The 15409-nt window shown below is 40.9% G+C and overlaps 1 protein-coding gene across 1 annotated transcript in view; it reads right to left on the bottom strand.

Moving 5' to 3' along the window:
• Positions 1 to 1913: 1913 nt before the first annotated feature.
• LOC112560657 (paired mesoderm homeobox protein 2A-like) overlaps positions 1914 to 15409 on the bottom strand; it is a 30301-nt gene continuing 16805 nt past the window's right edge. Inside the window, exons 2-5 of the mRNA XM_025232654.1 lie at positions 15237 to 15302; positions 8049 to 8248; positions 7083 to 7341; positions 1914 to 5963 (exon numbers count right to left, since the gene is read on the bottom strand). Coding sequence (XP_025088439.1) covers positions 5767 to 5963; positions 7083 to 7341; positions 8049 to 8248; positions 15237 to 15302 — 722 coding nt within the window. The 3' untranslated portion in view covers positions 1914 to 5766. The remainder of the gene's footprint in view (positions 5964 to 7082; positions 7342 to 8048; positions 8249 to 15236; positions 15303 to 15409) is intronic.

Below are 15409 nucleotides of genomic sequence, written 5' to 3'. Positions count from 1 at the left end.
TTTTCTGTCCTTCCAGAAGACCAAGGCTGTTCTGAATCCAAATAAAAAAAAACAGCAGACACGTATTAAGTAGACCAACAAACACAAGAACACAAATTTATGACAACAAATTTACTTAAAATGCTGCACATTAAGATTATATAAGTTATACAAGAAGATTTGAAGGTCCGGTTACCCAAGACTATGTAAGTCAGAGTTCTACGAGAGGATTTGCAGAGTAAGGTTACCCAATAGTTTCCACAGTACATAGGTCGGCCTTAATAACCAACTGTTTGATGTGAAATTTCCAGGCCAATATTTGGCATCGAACGGCTAACTCTCTGCCGGATGTCACGGTCCACTTTGAGAAAGAACTCATGGTTACAAGCAAGCTGATTGGAAATTCGCAGTCAGTACAAATAAAGATGGCCTTTTCACCACCAAAAGGGGATTAACACGACCGTTGTCAATACTTCGTGAGAGAAAACTAGTTGTCACCTCTACGACACAGTAAAGTCTTCCTACATTGTTGAATGATGACATGAAGATGACTGGTTTTGTCGATGATATAATTATTCTCACCTCCATAGTTATTGTCCATCTCAGACATTAGTAAATGAGTTTAAAGACTTTTTATTTCTCTCTAGGAAAAAATGTTATTTATTTATTTATTTATTTTAACAATCTCATTTTTAAGACTAGCAATACCTTGTAAATGTTAGAACTTTTCGTGTAGAAGGTACACTTCATGTTACCAATGAAGACACCCTGTGGTGTCAACTGCTCGGCACTGAGTTTGGTACGAGAAAGGTGTGCAGCTCTGACGAAACAGTTTTTGTGTTCTAGTTGGTTTCATTAAAGCATAGATAGTGATCAGTCGGCAACATGATTTACAAATAGTTGGTCTACTCAGTTTCTTCAATTAACTAAAGTAGCAGTAGTCTTGATGAAGCTCCTCTAAGACGATAATGATTAAAAAAATCAAAAAACAAGTTTTCTATCTGAAGCCAAAATACTTAATAAAAGCGAGAAACAAAATAAAAGACTGTCCTCTAGTTCTCTAGGAGTTCATGATTTAAAAGTGCAATTTATCCTTAGTTTTATAGATATATATTAGAGAGAGAGAGAACCAGATTAAGGCCATCTGATTCCCTCCCTTTGCCAACAACAGTCACACCTAGGTCCTCTACTGTATAACCGACAAAACAGTAAGGCTCAGAAAGTTCCCAAGGTGAACGATTTAGTTATTTTCTAAATCACCCACAGGCTGTTAGGGCTTCCTATTATAAAATCAAATGTTGTGAACAGTAAACTGAGGTATAGCATCCCTTTTTCTGTTCTCATCTCCTCCTTGAATACAACTGATAATGAACTTCTGTCGTTCCATTTCCGTGAAATTAGTTACAGTTGTTTAGACCATTTTGCTTAATTACTAGTTCTGTGAAATAAGATGCAGACATGGAGACTCCAAAGTCTGATAGTTTGTCTACCCTTTTAATGACACTTGAGTAATTTGAATTCTGACCTCGGTGTGGTGGTCAGAGAACGGTTTGTGCCACAGACTGCACGGAAACAATCTTCACACACAGTGAACTTCGGGTCATTTCCTGTCCATCAGAAGACGTGGACCAGACCGACAGTTCCCTTCTTTCTCTCTGCTGTCTCTTCACTACCTTACATACAGCGAAATGACTAGAGCTGAAATGATGTTGTTGTCTGAAGTAGTTGATTGTAAAAACACTTCGAGGCAATTAAGGAAGCAGAGTTCTCTAAATTCGCACATCTGCACAACCATCAAATTCACAAATACTGTCATTGTAGTCATCGTTGTTTTCATCGTCACATCAGTGTCTCCCTCATCATCATCGTCTTCATGGCTGTCATTGCGAATGAGTAACTATTTGCTAAACTACAAGAAAAGTGTCATCATGTGTTGTGGATAACTTTTATTCAGCACTATATACAGTCTTCACATCCACGTGGACCACAGAAAACACAGAATTCTAGCAGCAGCATTAAAATGTAGTACACGTCATCTAACTAGATCATAAAACACAATTATTATATAATCTTGTTTAGGAATGACATTCATTTGATTCATTGATTCTCAGAAAATACTTAGCTTACACTGTACAGTCTCCAAGCAAGCTGCAAAAACACCAAATACTCTCAATACACACACGAGAACACTCCCACAGTCCCACAAGTATGCAAACACCAATTCAAGCGAGCACGCACACGGATACAAATGCACGCACGCACGCACGCACGCGCGCTCACAAAAGCATGAGGAGTAAGATTCAGGAATGTGAAGGTAGTATGAGACATCCCTACCCCTCCCGCTCTTCCCTACAAAAATGGTATTCTTCCCTCGCATTATAAGATATTTTATATCTCTTCTAGTGACTAGTGTACACCCCTCCCACCTCACCTACCCGCCTTATCGAGTAGTGCAAATACATATCCCAGACTGCATGGTGAGCAGTACTCACTCCTGCCTCATCGACTAAATGTCTCCAGACAGTATCCTCCTAATCCCCACCCCTCTGATTCAGCTTGAGGTAGCGATGATGCAGACAGCCTACAGGTGTGCTGCAGTCTTGTCAAACAGAAAAGTAAGCGAGGATTTACAAGACTTTGGTTCCTATGTGAAAACATGTGAAGAAAACCTTCACTTGCTGTGAACTTTCCGTGTGAAAATGCTTTTGCTGAGTTTGTGTATGTCACGCCTTGAGACTTAGTCAATCAGGATGTCGCCCATTTCATCGTCATCGTCATCATCATCGTCACCCCCTAAGAAATGGAGTGTTTAACCTGGAACAGGGGTGGGGAATGTCCGTCCCCTGAAATCAATTGGATTGACCCTGCCAACCGCAGGCAGGACTCAAAATTCAATAAATCCATGGGCTTTGATATTGCAACAGAAATTTACATTAAATTAATCATAATCATAATGTAAAGTTTGAGGGACATGCAGTGAACATCCATTACAGGATGGACAGGACACATACGGGTACCTGATGGGACTGATACGCACGCTTTTCATCGTCTATGGCATTCTTCATGTTTTGAAGAGGACAGACTGACAGACAGGCTGGCAGTGCATATGTTACAGAAAGTGTTAACACACTGTGACAAATCTGACTTTACCAAACGTAGCAGGCTGATTTTGAAGTTGATAATTATGTAATGGTGGTGTTTTATATATAAATATCCAAATGGCCCTTGGCAGACAAGAAGGTTCCCCACCCCTGGCCTACAACAAAGGCTGGGTGGCCGAGAGACGAGTGCAAATATTATAAACCTTTCTCAGCGATCCAACTTTCCCCTAGTCATAAGCGCGTTCTTGAATTCTGACCATCGCATATAGATTTCTTCAAACATTGAAATAAATTGTCATGAACTTGTAAAGCAGATACTATATGTAAAAAATAAGACATAATGACAGTGAAACTATTAGAGCAGCTTGAATCGTTCCCTACTATGCCAGTGCTTCTTCTAAATCGAAAGAGATTTAATTGTTCGTTGTCCTTTGAAGTACATCTTTAAGAAAATGTAATTACTGTTCCTTGGCCAAACGGTCAAAAGATATTTTGAAGCTACGTGAAGATATTTGATAAGTAACGGTCGTTGACCTGTCCTCTTTTGACCATCTGACTTTTAACCCTTCCCTTAGACTAGTTTGACCCTTAATCTCATTTATGTTAATTTTTCCCCTCAGGAACAGTGGTCGAACTTTCAATTCAAAACCAAATGTAGATTGTGAGAAATGCTGCAAGCTGTGTAATATATTCCTGTAAAGATAGTTGTCTTTGTTGGTAGGATGTGCACAGATTGTTTATGTCTGCTGTTGTTAGGTTTATTATGGTAAACATGAACTCCTTAAACACCTAACTGAGCTGCTGTCAAGAGCATTGATAGTTAGGACTCCTGAGGAGTAAGCATCTAATCACTCAGGGACCTGTGTTCCTATGTTAATGGTTTCTGTAGAGAAGTGAAGAATATCTAATCACTAACATCTGTGGACGGATCTCTGATCATGCGCTGTGCTAGACACAGGAAATAAAGTCTGTATATCTTTCTTTCTTTCCCTATCTTGATTCTAATATATAGGAACAATGTACTATTTTCATCTAATTGCTTTTCTAAAGGACTGGATAAACAATAATGAGTGTATAATACTGCGTGGATGAGTATTTATTTTCGGAAGCCATCAAGTCCTGGTATTTGAGAGCATGCCTTCACAGAAGATGGACATTTTTCTTATAAAAATAAATCACATAAAGAAAGAATAGCGCCATATTTTCAATACATATTGCAGTCATAAAGATATCACTACCTACTGTTGAACGAAATTCAGGTCGCGGTGGCGCAGTAGTGGATTTGAACCAAGAGAACATCAGACTTTGTCTATGGAAATCTTGGAATGTCTTACATGTACGAAGGAAGTCAAGATGATGGTGTACTATATACTACACAGTAAATAATCGGACACCACAAAAGTGATCCCGCTCTCTATCTCTGCCTCTCTCTCCTCCTTCCCATCCTCCCGTCAACTTGCTTTTGATGACCTGCCGTCGGTCCCATTGCGCGTGGCCGTTACACTTGGTGACTATGTCGTCCTTGTGATGAGAACAAACCACGGGGGTACAGCTATTGCCCTGGATGTGGTGAAGCTGTTTGTCATCATGAACAAGTAGAGCGAGTTCTCAGATTTAGTAAATTTTCAGACACCTCGAGGTCTCCAAGAGACGGAGCACTTACAGAGACACATGAATGAAAAGATTATCTTTGTCGTCTCGCTCGAATTATAAGTTAAGGACTTCATGTATGTCCCCCCTTTCAAAATCGCATGAGATTTTCATTACCCCTCTAGTCAAAAGGAAAAGGAACGATTAAACAAACACATGTTGGCTGTGGATTAAACTTTGGCAGTGCCAACCATTTAACATCTGCTTGCACTACAACGAGAAGAACTAATCTTGATGTCAGAGATTGTGTCAGACAATAGCATTTCATCCTCGGTGTGATAAAATGTTAATCGTTTGTGAATAGCCTCGTGCAAAAGTACTTTCCCTGTCTCATAAATTTCTAATCTCCAGTTAGACAACAAGCTGAAACACACACACACTCCTACCACCCGTCATTACCAGGCCATTACCTACTTGTATAAAGATGTCCCCCTTGAAGCACCGACCAAGGCCTGAATGTCGAGACAGTTCACTTCGTGCAGTTTATGAATGTATGTACCACGTGTTCACTTTTTTGCACGCGCAGCTCCTCATTCCGTGGCGTGCTGTTGGGGGAAGTGGGTGAGGGTGTGTGGGGAAAGGGGTGGCCGGGTGGGCGTGCGATATAGTGACCTGGGCTTATGTGTACCCTCGGTGTCACTACACAATCGTGTAAGTAGAAGAGAGACAGAAGAGAAGATGGTGGGAAATGGTAGGCGGAAGACATGGAGGGAGAGAGTGAGAATATTATGAGAGGAAGGGACTAGAGAATGAGATTTGGGGAGGAATGGGCTTCAGAATAAATTCAACAACATCGTAAAAATACCTGTACTACTAACATACAGTCACCACACCATGAGTCGTCGCCTCTGATAAAATTATTTTCAGCTGCAGGCAGCCTCCACCAGACACTGGACTGTCCTGTTTGCTGTAGTCTCTATTGAATGTCTGTAAACATCGTCTTCATGAACGATCATCGCATTGTTTCTTTTGAGTAGCCATTAAGTCTTCTCTCTCCTTCAAAGTAAATTTACTTCATTAAAAAAATGAAGTTCCATTAGAAGAGCATCCCTGCTGACATGGGGGTCGTCTTGTCCTGCAGGGCTGGCGGGGGGCCGAAGTCGTGGCCAGAACTGCCAAGAACTCCGGAGTAGGGGCCGTGCAGGGCTGGAGGGATGTTCTGAGAGTTAACACCTTTGGTCACCGTGGGCTGGTTGGGTGGAGTCCATCTGCTGGTGTCACCTGTCATATTTCCTGAGGGAAGCAGAGTCAGAACGATGCTAAAAAATGTTTGAAAATGTAACCAAAATACAGTTTAATGAGTGGAGGAATGCTATATAAAAAATAACATTTTCCTAAACCTTTTCGAGACTTTTACCGAAACAATACTTAAACAGGGACTTTGGATAAATGTTCCATTCTTACCCCCAGAAACCAAAAATATTTGACTTCCATAGAACATCATTGAACTGAAAAAAGCAAAAGAAATATACAAATAGTTAGCAAAGAGAGAAAGGAAAATAAAATAATAGACAAGAAAGAAAAGCAAAGGAGCAAGATCGACAAAGTCAGACAGGAGGCAGGCAGTCCAGCAGTAGGAAAACGAAAAATAATAAAACATAAAGCAGATAACAATCAACAAAACAAGAGAAAATTTGTTTATTGTCTTCAGTTGTAATGGTCATGGTTTCATTATCTTTTGTCTGTCAAGTTTGCAACCCGATTATATTTCTGAACACCTCACTTTCTACCACTTTCTAAGTCAGCATAGAGTTTGTAAATTTTTGATACTACCTCACTTTTTTAAATCGTAAAGTTAACTTCCTAACTTATTAATATTTTCAAACTTCCTAACACTCTCGGCACTTCTCAACGCTTCCTAGTCTCATAATACTTTCTTATTTCATCACAGTATCTCACTTACTCTATAACACAGATGTCTAATAATTCCTCACTGACCTCCTACTGTCTGCTATATTCCCTTCCTACCACTTCCTACCACTTCCCTTCTCAACTAACCTAGCTTCGTAACTTTCTGACTTCACGACACTAAATTCTAATACTTCCTAAGTTTCTAAGATTTAACTTTATCATCCTTCCTTCATGAGCCCTCCCCAACAGTTCCTGACTTCCAGAAAATTCCTAATATTCATACACCTTCTCACTTTCTGACACTTTGTAACTAACTTCATAAGATTACCTGACTTTATAAAGCTTCTTAATTTGGGGGCTATATCTATATTACTGCGGGTCAATCAGCATTATTTACCTGTAGTGACCTGTCTCTACAATCAAACGATTTTAACTGAAGAACAGCGCTACTGAAAGAAAGAAGAGATTAAAGAAAGAAAAAACCAGACAGAGGCTACCCACCATGGTGTCGCTCTTCACATATTTTGGGTTTCTCTTTGTTGACGATGACACTGTTGTTATTGTTGTTGTTGTTATTGTTGTTGGAAGCGGTGTTCGACGTGGTGTTTCCACTACTGTTGTTGTTTCCGTTGTCGGCGTTGACGCTGGCGTTCTGTGACGCAGCTTCCTGTTTGTTTCCGTTGCTGGACTGGCTGGACGACTGCTGCTGCTTCATCCTCTCCATCTTGCGAAATTTCGCCCTGCGGTTTTGGAACCAGACCTGTGGTGTGCACAGACAGAGACAAGAAAGGTCACCAACGGACGAGGTCTTTAGTCCATGCTCCCTACTGCTACTCCTACTACTTCCAGAGTGTTTTCCCTTTTCACAAATCAAATTCAAATTTATAATGTTAATAATAATATTTATTATAAATGTCTTGGGAATTTTTATTAAAAATCACGAATAATTGACTAAATATTCAGACTCAGCTTCTGCAGTATCACCCGTCTAGTACTTCTGGGGACAAATTATTCATGAATGTAACAATTTCGGATGACATGGAGGGTTTTTAAAAATATGAATTAAGGTGAAAAAATAAGTATATCTTCAAATTACTCCAGAGTTTCCTCATAATAACGCATTTACTGTCCGAAATAAGTGAAATACTGGTGAATAATGAACAATAAATAGTTGTGGTGATGCTGGTGGTGTAGTGGCTACAGTGCCTGATACCACACTAGTGCAAATCAGGTGTTGTGGGTTCGGATCTCGGTTCTGATACTCATATCTTTGAATGTGACACTTGACCCAGGGATGACCATTTCTCTCAGAAATAAGCTTCATTATCATAGATAACTTAAATTTGTCTGATTTGTTCCTGCTGTACCTTACCCAACCACCACACACACACACACAAATATATACACAAATAGAAGTAAACAAATACACAAATACACTCGCAATAATGCACACAATAATTGTCTCACCTGAACACGTGCCTCAGTCAAATCTGTCTTCATTGCTATCTCCTCACGGGTGTATATATCGGGGTAGTGTGTCTCTGCAAACGCCTTCTCCAGTTCCTTGAGCTGAGCGCTGGTGAAGGTGGTGCGAATCCTGCGTTGTTTCCTCTTCTCGGGGCTGACTGTGCTCTCGTGTGTGTGTTGGTACATCTTGTACGGCAGGCCTGCACACACAAACACACACATGCACACGTACACATACACACATACGCGCACACACACAGACGCACACCCACAACGTTTGTCTTCTTTTAAATGTTTATAAAGGCGGTATATAGAGACAAACACGAAACTGTCTCATATTAGTATTTAATATATTGATCTTCTGACAATATCGAAATGGAAGTTTCGTTTCTTGTAACTGCAATTACCTCATGTAAAGTATATCAGTGTTTCAACACAATGCAGGAGCGAAAACAGTCTCATCAGATTTTAAGAATAATGAAATAAAAAATCCCTTAATATTATATTGAGTTCGAAATGTGCAAGTAGCAAGTAGCACCATGAACACACGCGTCCACGTACACATACACAAACACACATGTACACATACACGCACTCACTTCCTTATTCTCTCGCCCGAATTCACACCCTCAAACACACTCATAAACAGAGAACTGTCCGCTTGGATTATTTGCTTCGTTTACACTCGTGCCAAAGCAGTATACAGCGAAAGCCGAATATTTTCGCCAATTAGTTTTCACCCATCAAAGTCTTTTGTCTGTGACTGGTGCGGGCGACTGGTTTAGACTCCAATATTTTCACTTTTATGGCCCTAACTTTGTCCTGTGCCTCTCGCATTGTCGCATGCCCGACATCACCATGATGAAGCACGGCAGCGGTGCTGTCGCCGATGTGTTGTTGCTGTCCTCGGGTGGCCTGCATTAGCACTCATTTTTCATTTCATTGCCATTAAATTGCCCATGGCATGTTCACGTTTTGAAATTGATTGCTTGCTAATACCCTCCAGTTCACGATTGTGTTTTGTACTTGATACTGATGCCTGTGAACAAGATGAATGGACACACGCTGGCACACACACGCACGCACGCTCCCACACAATAATATTCGATAGATGGTGGAACTGGTGGAACAACAGCGCCGAAAACGACGACGACGGCAACGATGTTGATAATGATGTAACTATGTAAACTCTGAACGAAGACATCATACCCACCCCATAATTTTCGTACCCGTCCTGAAGAAAGGACACGCAGGCATCTTGAGATATTATCAGGGAGCAATGGCGGCGCTTAAGTGGTCAAGTTTGCAGATGATAAATGGTTCAGACTGTCTCCACTTGTGGCAATTTCTGCAGTGATTTTTTTTTTGTTTTTCTTAAACTAGTTTATTTCTCTTCGATATTTTCTTGGTATGTTTTGTAAAATTGTATACCGTGTGTCCACACAACCTTTGTTAATAACTTTGAATAAACTTCATCGTCTATTTAGACATAAAAATGTCAATCAAAAAATAAAAATGTCAAAAATGGAAAGCGGCATAATGGACACTTTTGTGGAAAGCAGACTATCATCTAAATTACCTCAGGAACACACACACACACACACATCGGGAAATAAAAAGAATGGATTAATGTTGTAATTTAAAAAAATCATGAGAATAGGATATGTGTGTGTGCGAGAGAGAGAGAAGGGGAAGAGTGGAAGGAGAAATAGAAAGATTTTCAGGCAATGCACCGCCGTTATCACTGGAAGATCGATCTGGGGAAATCTGCAGACATTTTTATTCGCTCTTATTACATTTACCGCACGACCTGATCAATGCGCAGCGTGCGCGCGCCTGTCGGGACATGGGCGGTGCTCATCCATCATTGACACGCTGCCCCACCCCAGTGCCTGCACCCTCCCAGTCTCCACGGGCATGCTTCCGGATGGAGGGGCAACCATTTAGGTTGGAAGCAGCAGTTGCTGCAGACAGACCGTTTGTGACGCAATCACAGGTCAAAGGCCACGGACTTTCCAGAGCTACTCGTACTGAACTTCTCGCTAGCCTGGCTCTTCATGCTCCTAGAATATGCCAGCCTCGTCGTGTCTAGTTAATCTCGTCTGCTTGTCCATAAGCTGAACTCCTGGCACTCAGGGTCGAGTGAAGAACTCACTTCTAAATTCTGTACACATCATCCACAAAGTCCATCTCCCCCTCTCTGGGGCCTCACAGCATCCCTGTGTTGTTGTTGTATTTGCTATGTATACTTATTTGTGTGTATGTTTTGTGTGCTTGGTGTAAAGGCACAGAAAGATGTGCCTGTGTAATTATTTTTTTAAACCAGGACATATTGTGGTATTTCTTGGATTAATTTGTGGCAGTCGCATCCTGTATGGTCAGAAAATGACCGGCGGAATTTCTCTGTCAGAAGAAGGTTGTAATGTGGTGTATGCCTGTTGTATGCAGGATGTATGCATGGTATTAATGATATTAATAGTTACGATAGAACTAAATTAATTCCAGCATAATGTAGAGACCTTTTAATGGCAACTATGTAGCATTCGCATCAATTCCACTTTAAATGCATCGTTTCCATGTGAAACAGGCCAAGTAGTTTTATGTACTAAATATGTTTGTGGGGTTTACTTCGGCATAAATCTTCAATTTAATCTGGAACTCTATTCGTTGCCCGTCGGGTTGTATTATCGTGGAAGTAGAAACGAACCAAACGAGTTTTGATATAAGCTGTTTGTACTTTGTAAGAAAAGAGGTAAAACTGTTTCATGACTACGCTCCTCGTGTTCAGAGATGTGTTCATCTCTCAAAGAACATTTCTGCAATAAAAGTATGAACTGCACCTTGAATTCTACTAGAACTTTAGGCAGTCAGAGCATAGTGCTACATTTTCATATTTATATTTATTACACTAGCTTAACTAGAAAGAGAGAGAGAGTTAGTGTGGAGGACGAGTGCAGCGAAAGAAAGGTAAAGAGAGACACGTGACACTTAACCCCTTTAATGTAAAAAAAAAGTCATTGTAACATGGGGGAACCGCAACGGTAAGACAGTGGTTAGCGACAAACAAAACAAATTTTGGGCTGAAGCTAAGGAGGTACAACTCTATCTCACAGGTATATACACATACCTAGCATACATATTTACAGAAGCATCCACAGATTAACGACAGAAAATGTACACGCTGATAATACTTGTTAATACCGATAACCAATATGTCAGGTTGTGCTCTCTCTGTATGGACCTGGTTAGGATAGCATCAGCAACAATAATACATTTGACATATTTGCATATGTTGAAAGGTGTCTGCTGACATCAAAATAAATCAGTTTGAAGAATTGAGGGGTACATCTACAATGGCGGATAATGACAATGTGAATTATATCTATCGGATTATTTGTGAAATCTATCGCTCTTTCTTTTCGTGTATGATTCACTCCAGGCTACATCAAAACTAATTTAGTTCAAGTATTTATTCCCAAATATGCTTAACCATTTCTTCTCTTCTCTATTTTTCTTTATAAAACCATCTTACACAAACAAAATAAAAGAACCTCTAAATACATATTCAAAATGCTCAAAGCACATTGAAACAGAGACAGGAAAAAAATTAAATAAATAAATCATGCAGACAAGCATGGCACAACAACACTGCCTCAAAAAATGGACAGTTCAGTTTGGCAATTTTAGCGAGAGTTAGTCTACAGTTGTCGGTTGAACGATTTGAAAGACACGTGATCTCAGCAAGTGTTCACCCATGTCCAGCTGGCGAGGTAGACAAGTAGACAGAGAGACACGTGGTTGTCTATGTTCAAATGTAACAAACAAATAAGTCAGGTGGCAAGATGACAAAGTCTAACAGATATGGGTGTACAGAGCCTTGGTGCACGAAGAAGAAGAAAAGCTGGCGCAGGTATACAACAATCCTGAACAGAGAAAGACAAAGGGAGAGTGAGAGAAGAGAGGAAGAGAAGGTTGACAGAGGGAGGTCGTGCTGCTTGTTTTGTTACAGAGGATGAAGACTAAAGGGAGAGATAAAGGTTGAACTGGGAGGGAGGCAGGTAAGAACCAGTGTACAGCTAACAACAAGCTCCAGCTTCTAGTTTTCACGGTTTCCCCGCGAGGTCGCGACTGGACACTGACCAGACTCCGTGTTGAGAGTCGCCATCCTCCATTCCTGCATCGCCTGGTGTCTTTGGTGTTTTCTATGCTGTTGAGCGATTGTGTGTGAACACTGTTCACTCAACACCACCGATTTCCTGAACTTCTGGACTACAGCTGTCGTGTGAAAACTTTCTCGGCCACAGTGATAAAACTCTTCAGGTTACTGTGGAATATTTCTCTATGGCTGTTTGACGAGGACAGCCAGTGGTCCGGTCATTCCTGTTAGCCAGGAGTTCATTTATACCAAATGAAAGACCAAGAGTGAATGACAAAATAATCAATTCATGTCAGGGACTGATATAAAATAAGTATTTGTTAGCTAATGTGGAACTAGTTTGCCTGTTGAAAATGCTCTCTTTGCGAGGCAGACACACTATTGCACCTTTATTTTGTACTAGACACCGCATTTCAATGTTGTTTATTCTATTCTATGTAAGTAATGTCTATATACTTTGTGTCCTCTCTACCTACACTACTCATTCTACTTTGTACTCCTGTAGGCTGTATTGTACTCTGTTTATGTGGTATTTTCGTCTATCTTGAATTCTAGGAGATAAATAAGTATAGTCGACATTTCGAAAAATAAGATAACATAGTCGACATCGAGGAGAAGGATCAGAAAAGAGTGGGAAACATGGAGAAGAATTTGGATGAGTAAAAAGAACGAGAGAAATAAAGAGGGATGAAGAAGGCAGAAAGATATAAATTTACTGCCTAAAATAGATTAATGGGGGAAAGAAAAACAAAAGAGGAGGTAAGAGATCCGGAACAGACGAAAAATGAATGGATCGAGGGAGAAGGAACTGTAGAAGGGATGGACAGACCGAAGAAGGAGGAAGGATGAGAGGGGAGTAGACGGGAAAGCTTTTCCTTTACAGCAGTTGTTATTCCATCTCTCCGCCGCGTTAAACACCCTGAAAAGACAACGAACCACCCTTGACTCCTGCACGGACAATATTTACACTTTTGAAAGCGATTATATTTTCGAAAAGCCCGGTCCAGTAGACGTCGCTCCTTTAATCATTGGAATCCCTCTGAAAGCGGAGAGGCGGGCCTCACAAAGAGGCCGGGCAGGGGCAGGGGCAGGGGCAGGGGCAGGGGCACTCACTGGAAAGACTGGCAGACGTGCTTGTGTGTGTGTGCACGCGCGCGCGCAGGCCCGCCGATCAATGTTGTACTGAATTGTGCTGCTTCCCCGGCAATATCTCAGCACCCAGTCCCCGAGGATGGCGACTAATCTGGTTAGCAAAAGACACGGAATCACTGGTTTTGACGCAAATTGGGTCTCACATATTGATATTAGTTTTATATTCGAATAATTAGATTTGGCCCCAGCGTTTTTCAGTGGAAAACACGAGTAATTGTGCGGAGAAGCGAAGCTAGTGGTACTCTTCAGAGATTGAGGTAGAAAATTAAACGCTCACTCCTTCTCTCGGCCGGGGGACGGAAACAATGGCGGGCTTGGGTTTGATTGAATAAAACTCGAATTAGACGGCAAACGGAATGGCACCTAATCTATCATGAGGCGTACATGTATATTCTCCTTTAATGCAATCAAGCTGTTTGTCATGATTGTTACACGCATCCTTCTCCCAATGAACGGCTCGGCTGCTCCCCCAGTTAAGCCTGGTTTTTCGGCTGACTTTGTGCCGGCCGGCCCTACAATCACTTTGGCCCTGGCATTATTGCACACGACAGCCGCGGCCAGACCCAGCCACACACACACACAATGAATAAAATGCGCGGGGACTGTGGTGTACAAAAATAAAGAAACCACCCTCCGCTCATCCCAACCTTTTTTTTTTTTTTCTTTCACCTTCCAAAGCTGCACTTGTTCATGCAGCACAGTAGCGAGTAATCCGGGCTTTTTGTGTGCCACGTCAACAGTTTGTGTGAGGTTGTTGGTGTGAGTACAGGACGTGTGAGGATCACGTGACAGCGGACTGTGATCTCGCGTTGGTTGCACGTGCACGCGCATCACCATGGCACGTGATGCTTGGTGTTATAAGATATGCGCGCTGCACCGCAGGCGTTAATTGCAGAGACAAACGCTTGTTATTTTAACGCCTGCATCTTAAAGAGAAGAAGAACGAAAAAAAAAATCAAAATGACAACAAAAATAAGCAACAGAAAAAAAGGAGAAGTCAAGAGAGAGGGATGGGCTTGAGTCCAAGCGAGGAATTATAAAGAAACAACTGATGGGTAGAAGCTGATGTTTTGTATTTCTGATTGTAAAGACATAGCTTTTTTAATGTACCATTTTCTCTGAAGAAATAATTGTTACATCCAACATTGATAAAAAAATTACTTAAGCAAACTAATTTCCTAAACACTCTGATCACAGCAATCGCTAAGGTGGCTTTGTCTGTTTTATGGTCCACGAGATTACAAACTGATGCTTGTAAACCTTTGAGAACTGTGCTTTGTTGTTCTTTTTGTTTGCTTGCTTTTTTTATTGGTTTTTGCAACTGCAGGCCGAATTATTTTATAAGGGTATTTCTGTTTTGAAATCAGTAAAAAAAATTACCAATTACAAGAAAACATTACTATCTTATACAAGAAGAAATCCCAGGCGATACACGGTCAGATGAAGAGAACACAACTGAAAGTTTCTTAAATCCAGATTCACAACAAATTTTATGTGGAAGTCTCAGCCTTTCACCTAATCATGCTTACTGATGACAACACTCACATCCATATCACATCATAAAACAATACAACGCACATAAGAATTACTTATATTAAGACTAAGAAGACATATTTGCATCCAACACTGATTTCAGCCTGAAACAACAGACGGACACCCACCCCGTGTAATGCTGAGTACAAACGGGTGCACAGACTCTAGTACTCATTGCTGAAGACTATCAGCATCTTGACAAGACAAATCACCAGAATCCTGACAACCAGAACTAAAAGCATGAACAAAAATCACATCATGCAGGGTCATCGATCCACCCTTGAACCCATTCATCTCTCCATCCTTCCTTCCGTTATCTCACTCACTGTTCACTGTTCACTACTCACCTAAGAGATGAAGCCCCGATGAAGAGTGTGATGGGGGATACCCTTGTCTGTATCGGGAGTCATTTTCTGGAATAAACATTTACAAACAGTCATTATAATTTTTTAAGTACTAAAAGTAACATTATTAAATGATCCTATGTCAGTAACATTATCCCATTAGTGTAACAAAATAA

The sequence above is a fragment of the Pomacea canaliculata genome, linkage group LG3 (assembly GCF_003073045.1).
Source record: "Pomacea canaliculata isolate SZHN2017 linkage group LG3, ASM307304v1, whole genome shotgun sequence".
Lineage (NCBI taxonomy): Eukaryota > Metazoa > Mollusca > Gastropoda > Architaenioglossa > Ampullariidae > Pomacea > Pomacea canaliculata.
The sequence above is the reverse complement of the archived record's forward strand: the minus strand, read 5'-3'. Positions and strand labels throughout refer to the sequence as shown.